We start from the raw sequence: 20,102 nt of genomic DNA on the forward strand, positions 1-20,102 counted from the left end.
AGATCAATATAACCTCTTTACTTTACACTGCAGTGTTTTTGGCCCTCCCTAAAAGCTCAAGTTTACCGACGTTTACTTCAGTTTGAGCCAAGCTGATGGGGAGGCCTTTGGTCAGCAAGATGCCCAGCAGAGGTAAAAGTTGCAAAAGGTTTTGACAGGTGGATCTGTGGAAGGATCAATAAGGACAGCTGATTACTTTCTCTCTGGATTACTGAGGGTTTCTCACCCCGTGTGTTTTTGACAGTGTGCGACTGAGGTGTTGGCTGGCGAGCTGTCGGCTCTCCTTTGGTCTCTACGTGGCTGCCATGCAGGTCACCTGACACCTGTGAGCCTGCTTTTTCCCCCCATGATCACCTAGGCCTAAATTAAACATTCATTGATAGATAAAAACAAATCACTTTCCAAACTGCTGAAGGCAACACAAGGTTTGCCCTGGAACACTTTGGAAGATGTTTTAAAGAAGTGGGAGACACAAACCAATCCTCCTTCCATGTTTTTTTCTATCATAAAGAACCATGAGGATGTAATCTAATGCAGCTGTGCGTTTCTGAGTCAGCAACACAAATAAATGGTCTGAGCCACTTCCGGCGATGAAAAGAAATAACTGGGGGAAAAGACGCTCCTTTTATTTTCCACGGGGTCAGGAGAAGGAAGTGACTTACTGTCTTTAGGGGCAACGGGGCTGGACGTTCCACCCGCTGAGGTCCTTCCCACTGGGCTGGAATGCTTGGCCCCGCGCCCAGGGATTTTCAGTCCACTGGACTTGAGCATGTTCATTCTACGTTAGCAGGGAGACCTGAGAGTTCCTCCTTCCTGGGCGATGAAGGCTTTTGGATCAGGCACTAGATGTGGGAGTGGTGGCTGTCACTCTCCATGTTTTAGCTGTGGGGATGACAAATATATGGGATAAATACAAGAACGGCTGACAGCACGACAGCTAAACAAACACAGTGTGACATCAGATGTCCAACCCTGAGTGAATGGACCAGATTGTTGAAGCAGAACAAATGGAAACTGGTTTGACAACAAGTTTATCAGGAACACCTCTGCAATTTAATGCCCTCACACAGCACAGAGAAGCTGCTTTATACCAACAATTAAGTTTTGCGCACACTGATTTTTGTTGTTTTTGGCCAAGCGGTCATAATTCTACTTGACCTTTATTTCTGAGGTCATAGTGGGTGTTATTGTTGAACTGCTCTCCAACACACTGTAAGGTCGTCCTAACATTTTGCATGCAAAACACTGGCTCAGCGCAGAAACACAGGGATTGAAAGAGATCAGAAATTTCCTTTTTTGCATCTTGTTCTTTTTTTTGTGTCCCTACAATCCACTGAAAATCGAACAATCTGAAAAGCAAAGATCACTTCTGGGTTTGGACTACTTGTGCCCACACAAAGCCATAACCTAACAATCCATCTATCATTTCTCTTAACTGCTCATCCAACTTACAGCCCGGGGAGGCTGGAGCCAATCCCAGCTCACACAGGGTGAAAATCTAACCTAACAGCTTCTCCAACTTACCAAAAGCTTTAGTGCCTAAATGTGATTTTCTTTTATGCAGCTTTCATCTATATATGTGGTCTTCCTTCATCCTCAGGAGTCACACTGGGAGTTGATGACTTTTAAGAATCTGAAGAACTGGTAGTAGTTATAAATAATAAATGGATAGCGTTTATTAATACACGCCCGGAGACAGCAGCTCTCAGGTTGACACACTGATGTCAGCTGATGGCAGATTTTAGGCCTTGTGGGTGTTTTTGTTTATCAGGACATTTTCCTTTATATCGGTGTTTCTCAGTGTGGGAATTCTGTGACCCCAGAAATCCATAGTCAAAAGGTCCACAAAATAATTTGCTATAAATCATAAAACTGCTTTATCACTTCAAAAGTGTACATCTGTAAATGTGGATTATTTATGTCAATTCAAAAAAATACGACTGCGACACATGATGTTACTCTCTAATGAAATTATTCACTTCACTCAGAGTGCAACGAACCATTCCTTAAGTATTTAGGTCAGAAATTTTTAGAATAAGATCTTAATTGCATCTCTGAGTACAAATGATGGTAAGGAACTGCACACTGTACAGACAGCTGGAACGGACCACTGACACATCATACCTCTCTGGATTGACCCATTTTTTCCACAAATGGTGAAACGGTACTTTATTTTACACAGCTGTGACTGAAAACACCTGAATTCAAAGATGAAGAGGTGTGGCCCAATACCTTTGTCCATATAGTGTTTCCAAAGCTTATGAGTACCGTGTCGTCATTCTTTTTGCATGCCTTTATAATTACTTAGACTTTCTCCACCTCCTTATGCATATTTTATGGGTGCAATTCATTGGCCAAATAAAAAGACAAATATTAAGTTTAATAATCATTTGAGTTCATTTTTGGAGATATGACAAAGATATTGATACAAAATTACGTAAATAAAATCTGGTATTGTGTCAGCCTTATTATGTCATAAGAGAGAGGCATTGCACTCAAAGAAACCTGAACTGCAATAGTAAAGATGTTAGAAGTTTAACTTCCAATTAAAAAAAAGCTTCTTTAAAATATGTTTAGAGCAACTTTTTAAGAGTTTGTTTACCTGGTGAGCTTGCACATGTATTTTTGTGCATTTTAAGAAGGGTAGGCCTGCTTCTCCAACTCTATCCAGAGCACAATGCTTTATTTTTCCAATTTGGCACTGGCAATGTGGGATTCTTCTTTGATTAACAACAGCAGAAAAAACACTGAAGTAGAGACTGAAATGCATGTGTCCCACTGTTATTACTCATGCTACACTACTGCTGGGGTGCCACTGAGCAAAACATGATTAATCATGAGCCAAACACTGAAGCAGCACTGAGAGAACTTCCACAAGCATCGTGTTTTTGTCGATCTGTTGAACTATTTGGCACCTGCATAGCAATCCACACACATTTACATGTGTCACGGTAAATTACTGTCATCTACGCCCCACTGCTTCATACAATCATCCATGATCAACTTAGCAGTTTCAGCAGAGTCATAACAAGAGTGAAAACCAATGCAGGCCTTTGCCCAAGTAGAACATGGCCTACAAATCATGGCCCAGAGCCCATTAAGAAGATATAATGCCGTTATAGCCTACAATAAACAACACACATCTGGCTGAGGCTTTTAAACTAGACACTGGGCATTAGGAGGGACGGGGAACACATTCCAGCGTTGCCTAATCATTCTCCATTTTATTTACACTCATCCAGATAATAAAAAAAATGGAGAGGATATTAATTTTTGGATCAATCAGTCAGAGCAAACCAGCCGGGGATGATGGTTTTGATCTGAATGGAGACACAAATAAAGGCCTCTGTCTGTAATTTTTCCTCAGCTCTTCCACATTAAAGCACAGATTCATTTCCCAATCCACACCTTGATTTCAGTGCAAACAGGAGAGCAGCAATGTGCTGATAATGCGCACCTCAACAAAATCTAACACAACGCCGGTTTGATCCATTGTTGTAGCTACTGCGGCAACGTGGTCTAGACTGTCCTTCACTTCACACCCCGAGTACCCTCCCAGGGAGGAAATAAAAGCACAAAATGGCACAAAAGCGCGTAAAAATGCAGGAAAATACTCACCATCCTGTGAGAAAATTCAGGGGGTGTCCAACTTTGATTTCCTAGCCACGGGTGGAAAAAGAGGGGATTAGTGGCTGCCACTCCCTGGGATGCAAATATGGATGCTGAGCAGAAACTGAAAGGGAGAGTCAGCGTGGATCACTGGATGGATGGTGGCAACAACTGCACACTGTCAGCAATATACCGGTGATGGGTTAGCATGTAGCCTGCCGGTTCATCTCTAACAGCGTGTTAGCTCAGGCGGCTATACTGGAGCGACGATAACGGACTTAAATGAGCCAAACGCTTCCACGCAGGGCCAGACGGTTCCCGGCATTAAACGCAGCATCAGCAACACTCAAAACCAACTTTTTCCGTTTTCTTTCTGCTGTGCCTCTAACTAAAAACGTCATCCGGTGGATGTATTTTTCGGCCTCTTCTTTCTCTTGTCGGTGTTCCCACAGTGATTTGGATTTGTTGGGTTAGCACAGCCTTCTTCTGACTGACTCAACCCACCGGCTAGACTGAACAAAGGGGCTGGGAAGGAGAGCCTCCTGGGGGAAAGATGAGTGTAGACCACAGTCTGGCTCAGCCCCGTGACGTACTCCGCTTACAATAATGAAGATTTAAGCTGGCCGGTCCTTATCAGTCTGAAAAGGTGACTCACAAAGCATGAGTCAGAGTTGTTTCCTGTCGTTGGTGCAACTTCTTTGATTCGGCATGAATAATACACAGAAAACAACATTTTTTCGCGCTAAAAATACTAATTTCTGAAGCTGCTTCATGCGTTCAAGCGACTTTCACAAGGTGAATCCATCGCCTAGCATTTTGGTAAAAATCAATTTTCTACACAAATTAAACTATAAAATAAACATTTTGTAGTATGCCGAACCGCAAAGCGATTTATATCGCAACAAATCCATACCCAAACTCACACAAAGCGCACTGAAATAAATCAAACAACACTGATAAACATAAATAGTAGAAACTCTAATGTAAGTTTTGAGTCACTGAGCCCAAACACCGGCCGGCTTGGTGTATAAACAGCCCACGCATGTATACGTGAGACGTTTGAAACACATAAAGTGTATGGAAGAATAATAGGGTCAGGATAACCTTAGGACACACTTTTATTAATTTATTATTTTTGGAAATTGTGGGCGGAGACAAAAAAAAATCTTTATATGGATCGCGCGTGGTTTTCCGGTTGGATTTAGAACGCCCTGATTGGTCTGAGGAGTGAAATGACTTTTCCCAATAGGCTGTGATTGGTCAGCTTGTTTTTGGACTGCCTCGTTTGACAGCTGTCCGCCAAAGAGACCTCTAAAGTTGGATTGCACACTGCTCTAATCCGCTCAGGTATTATGTAGTCCCTTTTTCATAAATAAACTGAGGTGTAGATTCACAAAAAGATAAGAGGCTCTGACTTTTGGTTATTTTTTTATTTATCTTTTTTTTTATCCATTCATATTTATTTTTATTTTATTTTTTTTACATTTCGTGTCCCTTTTGAGACTGGGTTTACCTTTTTTCAGTTTAGTTTCTATTGTTTGAAAATTGTTTTTTCTTTTTCCTTTTATTTGTATTGCATTATTACTGCTAAAGCTCCCCCTCGGCATATAGGGGGCGCCCTGGGGCGCCTCTGTCAGTGCGCCCCAGGGCAGCTGTGGCTACAATGTAGCTTGCCATCACCAGTGTGTGAATGTGTGTGTGAATGGGTGAATGACTGAATGTGTAAAGCGCTTTGGGGTCCTCAGGGACTAGTAAAGCGCTATACAAATATAGGCCATTTACCATATAAGCAACTGAAATCTTTACTGGTTTATCTAGTGCAAAAATAAATTGATTTACACATTAATGACCCTAATTATAACCCAGTAACACAATACAGTTTAAAAAGAGCTATTCTACATAATGAGTGCTTTTAGTCAAGCTATTTTGATGATAAAAACTTTACTCTTGTAATGACACTCACTCAAACATTTACATCTGCACCACCAGTGTAAAAGCTGTAGAAGAAATCAAATATCTGGAAAAATTAATGAGGTTAAAAACACATAAATGGTGCTATCAGAATGGACTTTTGAAAACTTCCTGATGCGTTTAGATTCCATCTAGAAAACTTTTAAATAAACTATTTTTTTGTTGGATCGCTGAACTGCTTAGTTAGTTAAAATCCTGTTTTTTGCATCTCTGTGTGCTTTGCTGTGCCCCTGGTGTTTCTGGATTGTGACTGTGTGGTTCCTCTGCACAGATCACTGGATTCTCTTCCCTGGTGTGGTAAGCCTGACCGTGAGTTGAGGGAGAATTACCTTTAAATACTGGATGTGTGGATTCCCTACATCCCTGGACCCCCTAGAGCAGTATTCCCCTTTTGCCTTGTGTCTTTGTATAAATGTATTCTTTCACTGTAAATAAAAAAAGAGTCCCACATGCCTGTTAGCCATGAAAAGGAAGTTTTACAAAAGAATTTAAGTCAAAACTTTACAACCGTTTAACCAAATATCTAATCAGCCAATAACCAGACTTACAGCTGATAGTAACTTAAATAATCAGTTGTTACAATCAAAGTATGCAGCACATCAGATGGGCTACAGCAGCAGAAGACCACACCAGGTGCCACTCCTGTTAGCTTTATAAGATTGCTTTTAAAAGTGTTGAAAAAACAGCCCAACAGGACACAAAACATAAACAAAAAAAGTGTTTTACAGCACAATTACAATTGCTGGTCAATTTAAATTTATGATCATGAACCATTTATGTTTAACTGTTTTAACTGAGTGGCTTTCTGTACCCTGTATTCATAATTGTTTAGGATATATTGGTTTGCTTAATGAAAGAGGGTTGCTTAATATTTACTTGGTGGTCAGCGCAACAAGATGGTCACAGCAAGATGGTCTTGGGTTTGAATCCACCATCTGGCATTTCTGTGCATATCTGTGTAGATTAACCGTGGGTACTCTGGCTTCCTCCCATGGTGCAAAGACATGCAGCTGGTGGGGTTTAGTTAATCAGTGATTCTAAATTACCCATAGGTGTTAGTAGTTGTTTTTCTTTCTGTGTTGGTCCTGTAACGCTGTTAATCAATTACAAACAGGGTTGCCTCTTGTCCTGTAGCAGCTGAAATAGGCCTCTAGCTATATATTTGAATGAAAGTCTACCCGTTTGCTGCATTTTCTTCTAGTGACCACTTGAGGGCACCACAACAAACCTTTTGCTCTACAGGAGATCCTGGAAGCTCAGTGAGAAATTAGTGATACTGTGCACTGTTGTTTTTCTTCCAATTGTTTACACAGTAGCATGGTGTTAGCACTGCTGCCTCACAGCAAGACGGTCCTGAGTTCAATTCCACCATCAGGCGGGGTCTTTCTGTGTGGAGTTTGCATCTTCTCCCTGTGTTTGCGTGGGTTCACTCCGGGTACTCCTGCTTCCTCCTAGAGTCCAAAGACATACAGTTAGTGGGGATAGGTGAACTGGAAACCGGTAGAGATGGATGTTTACACAGGAGACTCCACTGCTGTGTAAACCCTTAAACTACCTTCCCGTTAAAATATATGGAACAGAGGAGGTACTTTAGCCTGAGGTGGTGCTCAATTACTGTCATTGTGAATTAATGTTTCAGAATAAGGAAACTGTTTGGGCCTCATAAATAAATAAATAAATAAACGTGTTCCTTAAAAACTCAAATTTTGTGACTTGAATTCAGTACTCCACCTGTGGGAGACCACACTTTGGCAACCACTGGTAGGGTATTGCATTAAAAGTGGGCAATTATTAATTAGGTTAATTTTTAAAAGTTATTTCACATTGCTGGTTTTGACACTTGTTTAATACTTTGAATTCAGAGTTAATATACCAACATTTTCTGTTTAGGTTCAGTTATTTGTCCTGTTTGTAAAGTTTATATTTCTGTGTTTATTTTGTTTTGTCTGTAGATTCATCCTATTCTACATCCTACTTGTACTTGTGGTTATTCTGAGTCTATTCTTTTGATTTAAGGTTTAACTTTTACTTTCTGTTTTCTAGGTACCCTCCCTCTGTTTAAGCCTGGGTTCCTTTTGTTTCCTTGGTTAGTTCCTGTTTTACTTTGAAAGGTTATTTCTTTTTTGTCCTGTGTCAATTTTGTTTCCTGTTTTGTCTTCTCCTGTTTTCACTTGTTGTTGTGTTGTGCACCTATGCACTTATTACTCACCTGCTGGACATGAGACGTGTCAGATAACTCCCAGAATCACTAGACAATGATCAGCCTTTGAGGTGAGGGCTAACTTTCTCATCAATGCCAGTATCACACATTTCACTGATGCCAAAAAAAGGTGCATGTCATAGCAATATTACTGAGTCCACAGTTAGAACAACCGACATCAGCAGCACTGGGACATGAAATCCCACGAAATAAAGCAAACATTGGCAGATGCAACCAGCAGATACTGGCCACCATGATTTTCTTCCCACACAAATTACAACAACTGCTGCTTGCAGTGCTTTGCAATAATCACTTTCAACTTGGTGAAACGTTTAAAAACTAAACTAAAACTGAGAATCTGATTGGTTGGTTATCACCATCTACTCATCAATGTCATAGTTGTAACATCTTCCACAGACAACATCAACAGAGTTTTCCGCTTCAGAAATTCCCTCTTAAGTGTTTTAATCAATTAAAATGTTAAAATTCAGCTGCCTTCATATACAGGAAGAGGAAATGTATTGCTTTGAAAATATCTTTTCAAAATAACTTTGATGGAATTTTCTGCTTTTCTTCCTGAAAAAAGGCCCTTCATTTGTACTCTCTAGCTTTCAATTATGACTAGTCTTTTATAGTAATTACTATGTATGTTTACTATTTGATCTCTACTATGTACAGCACAACCCGTGTTGTTTTTAAATGTGCTTATAAATATATTTTGATTTTTTTTATTTGATCTTACAACTCCCAGAGACCAGCCATTTGGCTCTCTTTGGTTAAGTTAGTATATTAAGCATGGCAAGTTTAACCTAAGGTTTGGCGCCCTCTTCTGGGGTTAACAGGAAGTTTGTATACTAGTATGTGGACCTTTTATCAATATACACACCAAATGAACATTAAGAGAGATGCTGTTTGTTGTTATAATTACGTAAAATCTCACAGAGTGCACTTGGTGTAAGCAATTAGAAAAAAGGGTCAAAAGTGTATTTCAAAATGTATCTGAAGCTACATGTGGCATAGCAGCCTATGTTAGGCAACTGAACTGAGCATCTTTCAAAGATTTTTAACCTAAATCTGAACTTACACACTATCAGGTACTTGACTTGGCTTACATGGATGGATCGATGGATGGAAATATGATCGTAGGCAGAGACAGTATAAGAGACGAAACCGCACGCAAAGACAAAACCTTTTAAAAACAATTAAATTCATTCAGATGAATTTCTTCTCAGATGTTTTTATAGGCTGTTTATTTACACAGCACCAGCTCACAGCACCAGCTCACAACAACAGCGGCGTCAGCAACTGCTTTTCAATACGAGGAAAAGACTCCATAACACTGTGAGCAAGCACTTGGTGACTGTGGGAAGGAAGAACTCACTTCAAACAGGAAGAAACCTCCAGCAGAAGCAAACTCAGACAGGGTTAGCGATCTGCTGCCACAGGTTTGGGGGCTGAGGGGAAAGATAAGAGAGAAATTGTTCATTGCATCATGGGAAGCCCTTCAACAACCTGTGAGTCAAAGATACTGAGATAATGCTCTAAAGGGCTTCCTTAATTTTACTGCTGAAACTTGTGCTGCTGAGATGCGAGACTTGATTTGTTCTTCAGCACTTCAAACCACTGAGACCTGACTCACTCAACCCCATCTGACATTTCTTGGATAAACTGTGAACCTTATTACAGCATCAATAGGTTCACTAATGTGCCTGAGGAGAATGGGAGCAAATCCCCATAGCCGGGCTCTAAAATACCTTCCCAGAGTTGTTTAGGTTATTATAACAGAAGATTAACACTGAGAGTTCAAATGACGTGTTCAGCAGCTACTTATGGGTATGATGTGTAGCTGTCCGCATACTATTGCTCATATAGTCGAGTCAAAGCTTAAGCATTTCCCAGATTAGTGGTGTCAGTTCATTATATTTATATAGCACAGTGAGGTATACAAGCCATCTACATAATAATATTAATAGAATAGGCCGCAAAGGACTATGAAAAAATGCAAATCATGATATCCGCCAAACATAGAAAAGGCATCAGCATGACAGCAAATAGACGAGGAGTAAGAACATTTATTAAAAATGTTATTAAGCTGAAAGAAATACACTAACCAAGTGCATTCTTTTAAGATATCGAGAGAGGTAGAGGGGGACTAAATACAGTTACCTCAGCTGTGCTATGATTTAGTTGAAGGAAATCCATTCAGGATTTTAAATCATCCAGACAGTCAGAAGTGTTTTTCATTAAGTAGGTGCTGTCGAGTGTAGCAGGTAGATAAAAGTGAGCAGAAATGCACAGTAGTGGCAGAATATTTTATTTCTTAAAGACAGAATAAATAAAAGAGGGCCTATCATATTGTGCATACATTTGCATACTGTTATGGAGTGATTTATAAAGTTGTGATAGGAACAGTTTCATATTCTTTGGCTCTTTTCATTAATTCACAGAAAGTATGCACCAGTCAGAGTCACAAGAGTATAACAAAGGGTCACAGGCTGACCTGAGCTGCCACATTAATATGCAGTGTGCCCAGATAATGCCTTTCTGTGCTTTGTAATAATGGCTCAGTGTTTCTGAGTGTGTGGACGTTGCCCCCTCAGCCTGCTTTGGAGGGGAAGTGACTGGATTATGCTCTAATCTCATTATGATGCCGCTGCCATGTGAGGGCCGACTGGAAGGATTAGAAACTGAGGGCTCAACTTCGACAAACCAGCTGACTGTAATGACTGCTCATGCACACTCTTATGGTGCGTGTCAACAGCTTACACGGCACTGACCAACAAGGAAGGACCATCCCTCTCGTCTATCAGCAGTAGATCCACCTCCATGGTAACCATGGTAGGTATCATTTGCTTTTGTAATTTTCTGCCTCTGTGCATCAACAGCCTTCAGACTGGCAAGCCTGAAAACATTTGATAAATGATGATAGGCAGAAGCCGGCCAAGTCTGGTGTCAGCCTCACCCAGAAGTAATATATTATGGCAGCATCAGCGTAACTTTGTGCTGAACATTGGGGGGATCGAGATCTCTGTCTAAATAAATAAATATATCTGGGTAAATTCCCAGATGATTATACATGCAACTATTTTGCTGGTAATACCTGAAATGAGCAAAGAAAATCAACAGCCTATTTATGCAAGATAATTCATAATTTTATTGGGGGGGGTGTTATATTGGTTGTGTCTGATTATTGGGGGGATCATAACCCCCCTGACCCCCCTGGAAATTACGCCACTGTATGGCAGGTTTGAGTGTGGATGGTGGGAGATGCCATGAAAATGTTTTCTGATTCATTAAAATTTGCATTTAAACATAAATAAAGTATAAGATGATAACGCCTGAACTTTAAAACAGAACTGCAGAATTAATTCATTTGGGAAATTTGCTGGTTTTGTGTCTGATGTTCATGCTTTACAAATTTTGTGTTATATATACACCTCCTATTTAATATAAAGGCAGCTAAAGATAAAATGACAGCTTGGAGGAAGTCATTAGTTGCCTCTAAAAACATATTTATTTATTTACAAAATTACCTTTAGTTAGCAAAATTGTTTTACATTAAATTTACTCTATTTATAAATCATTTTTTCTCTGTGTAAAACTTACTACTTTACATAGCATTTTTTGTAACATAGCATTTTATAATATTTTTTTATTTCAACTTGTTGAGTTCCTATATTAGATTTTTCAAATTTTTTGTATCTATTTTATCTTTATTCTTTTCTTTTGTGTACATTTGACCTTGTTGAGTTATTTCTTATATGCTCTTGGCTATCTTAGCTTAGTTTAGCTTAACTTAGCTTAGTTTAGCTTAGCTTAGCCTAGCTTAGCATATCCCCTAATCATAGCTATAGCTAGCTAACTAGGTATAACACATTCTTGTTGCTTTAGGCAACATATAATCATATTATATAATAAAATCACATAAATTACAACAATATTTCAAAACATTAGCACCACTAAATTCAGCTAATATCTAATATAAAATTGGGCAAAACTATTTTAAATGTAAAGAAATAAGTTGCTTTAATGAGACAAGCTGGTTGGTTGACTTTTTGGCTACCTTGCCTGAACATAAAACGCCAAAAGGTTTGTGACTGTATGCAACCAGCATTACTTCTTTGTTTATTGCTCAGTTATAACATGTTGGCATGTAACACTGGGTAGCACACTGGATATATAATCATTGATTTACCTCTTACTGGAAGTAGTTTTTTTTTCTTGATCAGGTTTTCATATTATGATTGTTTTAAGCCTCTGGACTAAATATATAAACATTAGATAATTTTGAAACTGATCATTTGTGTCTCATTTTTGTAAAAAAAAAAATTTTCAGTCAAAAAAATATGAGGAAAGTCTTCATGATATTTCTAAAACATAAACAACAAGTGTTAAAAGTAGAAAGAGAACCCAACTTAGGCAAACGAAGTCGAAATTAGAATTCCTGAGAAGGACATTTGCCCTGTAGCTGTAATATAAGAGGTCAAAACATGTCTCTGCATAAAAAAAACAACCCTGAGTAAATTGAGCAGATTAATATGAAACTAAAACGATTTCTGCTGGGAACCCCACACTTGCAAAATATGAAATTAAATAAAATTAATAAAAAATATGCTTTTTTTCCATCGTCCTTTTGTAACATTTATCACCTGAGGGTGTTTTATTTCATTGCTCATTTTAATTAAAAATGCAAAGAAGTGCTCACAAGCATTTCTTTCTTGAAATTTCTGCAGAGTGAGCTGGATGTTTTTTCCAGTTCCACAAAAGGATGACTGATTTAGGCGCTTTTCTTGATGATTACACGTTTCGTTAATTTCACTTACAAAAAGCTAATGAAACTCCTGAAACTGTTTCTCTCTCACACACACAGGGGTCCACAGTACCTTTAGTTTTTGGGTCAGCCTGTTGCCGCCAACATACCAAAGGTCTGTTTTGGAGAAATGACAGATGAGAGAATGATTAAGCTGTCTGACCAACCGGGATATGTGTGTCACACAGATGTCAGTGTGTATACATGACAGTAGGTGAAGGTCTGGATGAGGGACAGAGATACGCAAACACGCGACACAGATGAGACGGTGATAGAGACACAATGTTCAGGAACACTGGCGTTTCTTATCCTTCTCTGTTGTTGTTTTAAAGTGGATACCCTGCAACAGGCAGTCCAGAGGACTGTATTTCTTCTTCTCTCATTTCTGAAAGAAGTGTTTTTTTCCCCTTCTTGGCTCCCTCGGTCTAATCTAAGCAGCAGCAGAGTAAGTGGCATTTTAAAAGTACAGCAGCTGTGACTATGTCAAGGTCTGAGGAAGCAGTCAGAGTCTGATACAGCAAGAAAAAGGCAACATTTTCTCTACTGGAGAAGCAGGAGCAGGTTCAACAGAAATACCAGTGGTGAATCTAATCTGTGCAGGCTGCAGGCTCTGCTCTGTCTTCATCCTCTACCTCCTCATCCTCCGCTCCAGCTGCAACTTCACACCCTGCAGCAAAGGAAAAAATCTTCGACTAGTTCAGCGCCTGGCTGTTCTATAACCTGCAGCACTCTCAGGTAAATGCATGGAAGTGAGCTGTGTGTGTTGTCACTGTTTATTCAGGAGGAAGGATGTGTGGACTGCAAAACTGAATCAATGTAACACCTCACAAAAATTGACTTTGACAGTGAATGAAGAATTTAGCTATTATAAATGTGGCTTAGATGCCAATTAAGGATTTAAGTATCCATTTCACATTATTTTTTACAGGACATAGTTGCCTTTGGGAAGGGCATCTGTCAAATCTCACATGTGGAGCTACCCGCTGTGGTGACCCTGTCCAAATAAGGGAACAGAGCAAAGTTTGTCAGTAAATTTAAAGATTTTCAATGAATACTTGAATTTCTTTACACTTAAAGAACGCTGATTTGCTTTTTGGTGGGTTACTGTGCATTGGTTTTAGTGGTGTGAACTGTATGAACTAAAATTACTTTGATTTCTCTGGTGGGAATATTGTTCAAACAGCCAGTGTCACCTGCCACTGTGTCAGCGGTAGATTACACAGATAATACTTGAACTGAACCTTTAGTCATTCACTAAACACAAACTGGACCAAATAGGACAGAATAAGAAATCTGTATGTGAACATGATCCAGAATGGCCGATGATTTCTTTGAGTCAGAGCTCATTAAAGGAGGACAGAGGCAAACTGTAAATCTGTTCTGTGGTTCTTTTTGTAAAACATGGATGCCATGTCCTCTGGACTAAACAGGAAAAATGGTACGTGCTTTACTACCTCTGGAGTTGGTAGCTTGGTTCTATGCAAAGTTCAATACATGTTGCCATTCAGATGACACCTGTATCAGTGAAGGCTTTTCATACCTCAGAGTGACAACATCCCTCTCCCGAAAGTCCAGACTTGTTAAAAGAAGACAGGGCACTGTATAGAAGTAAATGTGCCCCTGTTCCCCGTATTTTATACCCCTTAGTATCAACAGAGCAGCGCAGAAACACCACAGTTTACCTGAGTATCGCTGACTGTGTCCATGCCTTCGTGACCACAGTCTACTAATGGCTGCTTCCAGCTTGATATCGCACCAGGTCACAAAGCTTGAATGATCCCAAACTGGCTTCTTGAACCTCCACAGTCATCAGATCTCAATCCACTAGAACACCTTTTGGGATATGGTGCACATCAAAGATTTGCATCATAGATGTGCAGCCAACCAATCAGCTGAAAGTAAAAAAGCACAAAGTTAAAATGTTAGCATGGATCAGAATCTCTAAGCACTGTTTCCAGCACCTTGAATCAAACCCAGAACTAACAAAGTGTACATAAGTGTGCATGGCCGGTGAGTGTATGAGAAATGAAATGTAATGATGTTCATCTGAATGCTGCTTAGCTTCCTCTCCTGTGATTACAAGGTTAGCATTAAACTTAAAACATTCAAGTTACAATAAACTGTAACTGAAAATCCAAGCTACTCTGCACACAACACTTGAACTAAATGACATTAACAAAATGTGAGAAATGAAGAACTAAAAACAAAACCCTCTTTGATTTAGGCTACTTTTAATTAGCTAGTATAACTGGTTAGCTTGCTACCTGACAATGCTAAAGCTAAAACTAATTCTAAAATTAAAGAAAAAAAGCAATAACGTTTTAAAGTATTATCTAAAATATGAATCTTACTCTGTAAAATCATCATGAATGTTATATCATCTAGTATTTTACAACTTTTCTCTATTAGCATACTTAGCAAGCTAACAAAACTAAAGCCTGTTTTTTTAATATTACAACCTGATGTTTTTAGGCAATAAATCTCCATTTTAAAAAAGCACATATAACAAAAGTATTTACTATATTTTGTATAGTAATGTGACCAAATTACAGCTATTGTAATTACATTTCTTTAACCAATATTTTTCAGCTAATTAATGAGAATTTTATATAATTTAGTTTAACTGGTTGCCTTGGGGTTTTTGCAGTTATGACAAAATTATTATTTAGTATTCGTTTATTTATAGTATTTAATAAAATATTTCTGTGGGTTTTGCAGGAGCTCGTCTCTTCTGGTTGCTTCTGGGTGATCACAGTTACGGCTATGGCATCAGCAGCTCTGGAGCTGATGGGCTTCTTCCTGGGCTTACTGGGGATGCTGGGGACCCTGGTGGCCACAGTACTTCCATACTGGCAGATTTCTGCACACGTTGGTTCCAATATTGTCACAGCTGTGGATAACATGCGGGGCCTGTGGATGGAGTGCGTCTATCAGAGCACGGGGGCCTTCCAATGTGAGACCTACAACTCAATGCTGGCTTTGCCTTCGGACCTGCAGGCTGCTCGTGCCCTCATGGTCATCTCCATAGTGTTGTCTATCCTTGCAATTGCTATGGCAACTCTGGGAATGCAGTGCACGCTTTGCTTGGAGAGCTCTGGTGGGGTTAAGAGTCGTGTCGCCGGTGCAGGTGGGGTGTTATTTGTCTTTGCAGGCTTTCTGGCTCTCGTACCCGTGGCGTGGACCACACACGAGGTGGTTAAGACCTTCTACCTTCCAAATGTACCTCAAAGCATGAAGTATGAACTCGGAGAGTGCCTATACACTGGGCTGGCCTCTGCACTCATTTCCATGCTGGGTGGGGGGATGCTATGTGTGTCATGTTGTGAAGAGCAGGAAGGCGGCCGTGGGAGACGCCACGGAGGCGGATATCCGTACCCAGTAGGAGGCGGCATATCGAGCACAGGTGTACGAACAACCTCACAGACCTACCGCAACCCCACCCTGCAGGTGGGGGGTGTCAATACCCCCAGCAGGGGGCAGACACTAATTCGTAGTGCAAGTGGCAGTTCAGAGTCGGGTACGCATGGAGCCCAACGAGCTAGGAAGCCCACTGCAGCAGGATATGACATCACAGGATATGTCTGAGGGGTCCACCTGTCCATTACACCTTTAACTGTAATTGCCTCACAGCTTAAGTTTAATAAATGTATTCTTATAGTGTATCTAAATGAATGCACATTGTCAGTGTTTGCTGGATTTTTTTGAGAAGCAATTGTGAAATTTCAACAAAATTACACAGCAGAACTATTAAAGTTGTGTTTCTGTACTTGTTTGACCTGTTGTCTATAGTTTTCACACGTTTGCATTGATAGAAAATTGTCACTTTTTTATCTTTATTATCAGTCTTTTACTATCCTTGTGAAATATAAACAAAGTAGACAAAAATGTAGGAAAAATACATGAAGACATTGTCAATAAAAACAGTTTATGAATGGTTTTCATTACGTGAACGTGTTCTCATTAGCTACATAGATGCCTAGCTTTTGCTGCATGTGCAAAAATCTAACTAAAAGTTTTCTACATAGCAGCCAAAATGGATGTTTCTAATCTAAATCAGAAAGAATACTTCTCACAGTACTGTATTACCTGAAACCGATGTTGGACTGTGCCTGCAAAATGTAAACTATAACTATAAATTGTATTAATTTCCATCCTATTTGAAAATTTGAATGCATTTTCAAAGAATTACAAGTGCCTTGTACATTAATATCAGTGTATCACAATGAGATTTCCAGTCATGCAAAATATAAAGAATATTTGTTAAATTTGAAAAGGGAAAATCATGATATTAACGTCTTTAATCTGAATCCTTTGTAACGACCAACAAGGGGCAAATTAAGCTTGTATAGAAGTCCCCCTATATGATTCCCTTAGCAAAGACTTTACTGATGACCTTATGAGTCTCACTGAATACAATTCAAAAGAGCAATAAATCAGTGTACGCTTCAAGTTAGGAAGTCTTCACAGCACTTTGAAATTCATCATCTCAAAGCTTTAAAAACTGGACTTTGCAAACCAATGGGTGACAGCACGATGGCTGCATTCATCCTTTATATACAGTCTATGTGTACATTGACGACGACACAATGAAGTTGGAGTTTTTCGCTGGACAAACTCTGTGATGACACCATTTTTAAATGACCACAAGCATCCTTTTCTGCATTGTACTCTTTTGTATTTGGAAATAAATGTAAACTTTTCCTACATGCCTTTTGCAGAGCTTTTCTTTCCTCCTACACTGCTTTTTCCCTCAGAATGGTTTTGCAGATACTAAAGACAGAAGTAAATGTACTGACCTAAATGAAAAGCACGGGTTAAACTAGTATACGCTGCTAAAAAAATATTAAAGGAACACGTTTTAATCCGAGTTTACCATCGAGTCTTAAACCTCTGCGATATTAATCTGGTCGTTTAAGTTGCAGACTGGGTGTTAATCAGTTTCAGCCGCTTTGGTGTTAATGAAATTAACAACAGGTGCACTAGAGGGGCAACAATGAGACAACAGGTGGAGGCCGGTGACATTTTTTCCCTTCCTCATGTTTACGGACTGCATTTTTTCACTAGATTTGCATTTGGATAGAGTCAGTGTCACTGATGTTGCACATGCAGTCCAACTCCTCCAGGATGACACACCAATATGCTTCATTGCCAGGTTTGCTGTGTCTCCCAGTGCAGTCTCAAGAGCATGGAGGAGATTCTGGGAGACAGGTAGTTACTCTAGGAGAGCTACAAAATGACCTCTGGCAGGCCACTGGTGTGAATGTCTGACCAAACAATCAGAAACTTTGTGAGGGTGGCCTGAGGGCTCAACATCCTCTAGTGGGCCCTGTGCCTGGCAATGTGAAATTGTGGCAACCTGTACTTGGGAGGACATGCGACACACGGGAAAGGGTTTAGAAAGGCTGTGGAGAACATTATGCTGCCTGTAATATAATCCAGCATGACTGGTTTGGTGGTGGGTCAGTGATGGTCTCGGGGTCACTGAGTGACCCATGTGCTCGCCTAACATAAACTCAACCACATAGCATCCATTTGTTCCAAACACACTACCCAGTCCATACCAGTAAAGATATCCAGCATGATTTTTTCCCCCATTGAGATCTGATGTGCTTTCAAAGTGGTTTTGCAGGGACCGTAGACAGAAGCAAATGTATTGACCGAAAGGAAAAGCACAGGTTAATCAATAATGGCTCTGATGCATCAGGTGTCCACAGCAGTGAGTCAGCCTGTGCCAGTGTTTGATGAATAAACAGTGTGACTTCCATGAACTGCTTTAAAGAAAGCATTTAGAGATGTAACTTTTCTTAAATAATTACTCTGAAGCTGACAAATAGGTGTGACATAACCATTAGAAATAAAGCAGACTATCTGACACTTGAATGGCCTTTTAAATTCCAGCAGTTAATATTTAAAGACTGCCAGTGTTGTTTGCGTTTAGGCTGCTGTTTCCCATTTTCTGAACGGGAAAAAGATTGCAGCCCTGAACCGAGGGCAAACAGAAATCCAACACAAACAGACCTAAACAAACAAAACCCTCACTTTAGTCCGATCAATAAGCAGTTTGAGTTTGACTAATAGCTGCATTGTGAGACCGCTCACTGGGTCAGTTTGCATCCACCAAAATGCGATAAAGGCTCTGAGATCTGAGGCGTGAAAAGTTGCCTCAAACTAGTCTTTCTGCCCTTTTAGCCAAAGTCAGCTTTAATGTCAACTAGAATGAATCCAAAATATTAATTACACACAACATATATCAGCGTATTTGTAACTTCTGTTTATGCATAAAATTATTAGATGTACAAGGACTCTTAAAGCTATATACATTATTGCAAGTCTACATTACAGTGCAAGTGATACTGAACAGACATGCACACTGTGGGGGACACCAGTGAGGATTTCTGTTCATTTCAAGTTTTAACCTAAAATCCTGCACACCACAATCCCCTGACCCCAAACATATTTGAGCAAGAGAACGCCGTAGATAAGTAGACAGAGAGCACGCACACCAAGGCTGTGTGAAAGACAAACACAAACTCAAAACACACTTTGAACCCTCCTGAGCACCCCTGTGTCACAGAGGTGCACGCAGCTCTTATGGGAATGTAAACACCTTGTGAATGAGGTCTGTCTCTGTTACTGCTGTTACTCAGAGACACCTGCTGTGAATAAAGGTTGTAGACATTTCCACAGGGGAGATGATACATACACCGTTCTATCAGTATGAACCTGGACTAACGCTGGGTCTGAGAGAGCAATTAACTGCTGCGAGAGCTCATTGACTCTCACGCAGAGAACATTTTATGATCCAAGAACTAAGGAATTACTCAACAGGCTTCATGCCCTGGAGGACGGGGCTGTGGCCCCCCCACACCCTCTAGCAGATCATTACATGAAGGAACCTTTTAAAAACAAGCGCGTCCATGCTCACAGGTGTACACACGGGTGATCACACCCACAAACTACACCCTTTTTGGCTCCTACCTCAAAGCACACTGTGTTCTGTTGATCTTATGTGCTGCACAATAATGTTTAATATTTAGTATTTACTGTCATATTCCCATATATCATTGTGATGTTGTTTATTCTATTACTCTTGTTCTCTTCTGCTTGTTTTCTTTTTTCTTTCTCAGCAGGTGATCCAGGTGATCGATATATGCATTTTTTATTTCTTTTTTTTCTTTTTTTCTGCTCATTCTGTTGGTTTTTGTTTTTTGCCCTTCTCCCCCGTCCCTCTTCTCAGCTGTTTCTCTTTCCCTCTTTCTTTCTCCCCTTCTTTCCCCCAGTCAAGTCTGTCCCGTATTCAGTAAGTGAAAATAAAATAAACAATAAAAGGTGAATCAAATGGACCATTACGGCAAGGCTGGGATGGTCAGTTTGGTAAAGTAAATCCGTTGGGCATCTTTCTTTGCCTTTAGACAACAATTCTGATGGCAAAAGAGCCAAACGGGACAGGCCAAAAAAAAAAAAAAAAAAAAGGAATTACTCAACAGTGCTCTACAGTAACCAAATAAATAT

At 39.8% G+C, this 20,102-nt stretch overlaps 2 protein-coding genes across 3 annotated transcripts in view; one reads left to right on the plus strand and one right to left on the minus strand.

The window, feature by feature from the left end:
- Positions 1-4,128, minus strand: part of clip2 (CAP-GLY domain containing linker protein 2) — a 56,838-nt gene extending 52,710 nt beyond the window's left edge. For both annotated transcript variants that reach the window (XM_085421295.1, XM_085421294.1), the window contains exons 1-2: positions 3,619-4,128; positions 663-882 (exon numbers count right to left, since the gene is read on the minus strand). In XM_085421295.1, the coding sequence (XP_085277421.1) occupies positions 663-777 (115 nt within the window). In that variant the 5' untranslated portion in view covers positions 778-882; positions 3,619-4,128. The remainder of the gene's footprint in view (positions 1-662; positions 883-3,618) is intronic.
- An 8,688-nt stretch (positions 4,129-12,816) lies between these two features.
- On the plus strand, positions 12,817-17,244 carry cldn2 (claudin 2). The gene is made up of 2 exons (XM_085419696.1): positions 12,817-13,325; positions 15,309-17,244. The coding sequence occupies exon 2, from the start codon at positions 15,354-15,356 to the stop codon at positions 16,173-16,175; it is 822 nt and encodes a 273-aa protein (XP_085275822.1). The 5' UTR covers positions 12,817-13,325; positions 15,309-15,353; the 3' UTR covers positions 16,176-17,244.
- Positions 17,245-20,102: the final 2,858 nt, after the last annotated feature.

The sequence above is a fragment of the Rhamphochromis longiceps genome, linkage group LG10, assembly GCF_057381845.1.
Source record: "Rhamphochromis longiceps isolate RC_006_pf linkage group LG10, R_longiceps_female_GT1.1, whole genome shotgun sequence".
In the NCBI taxonomy this organism is placed as follows: Eukaryota; Metazoa; Chordata; class Actinopteri; order Cichliformes; family Cichlidae; genus Rhamphochromis; species Rhamphochromis longiceps.

Coding starts and splice junctions, on each gene's coding strand:
- cldn2 (XM_085419696.1), top strand. CDS start 15,354: ATGGCATCAGCAGCTCTGGAGCTGATGGGCTTCTTCCTGGGCTTACTG.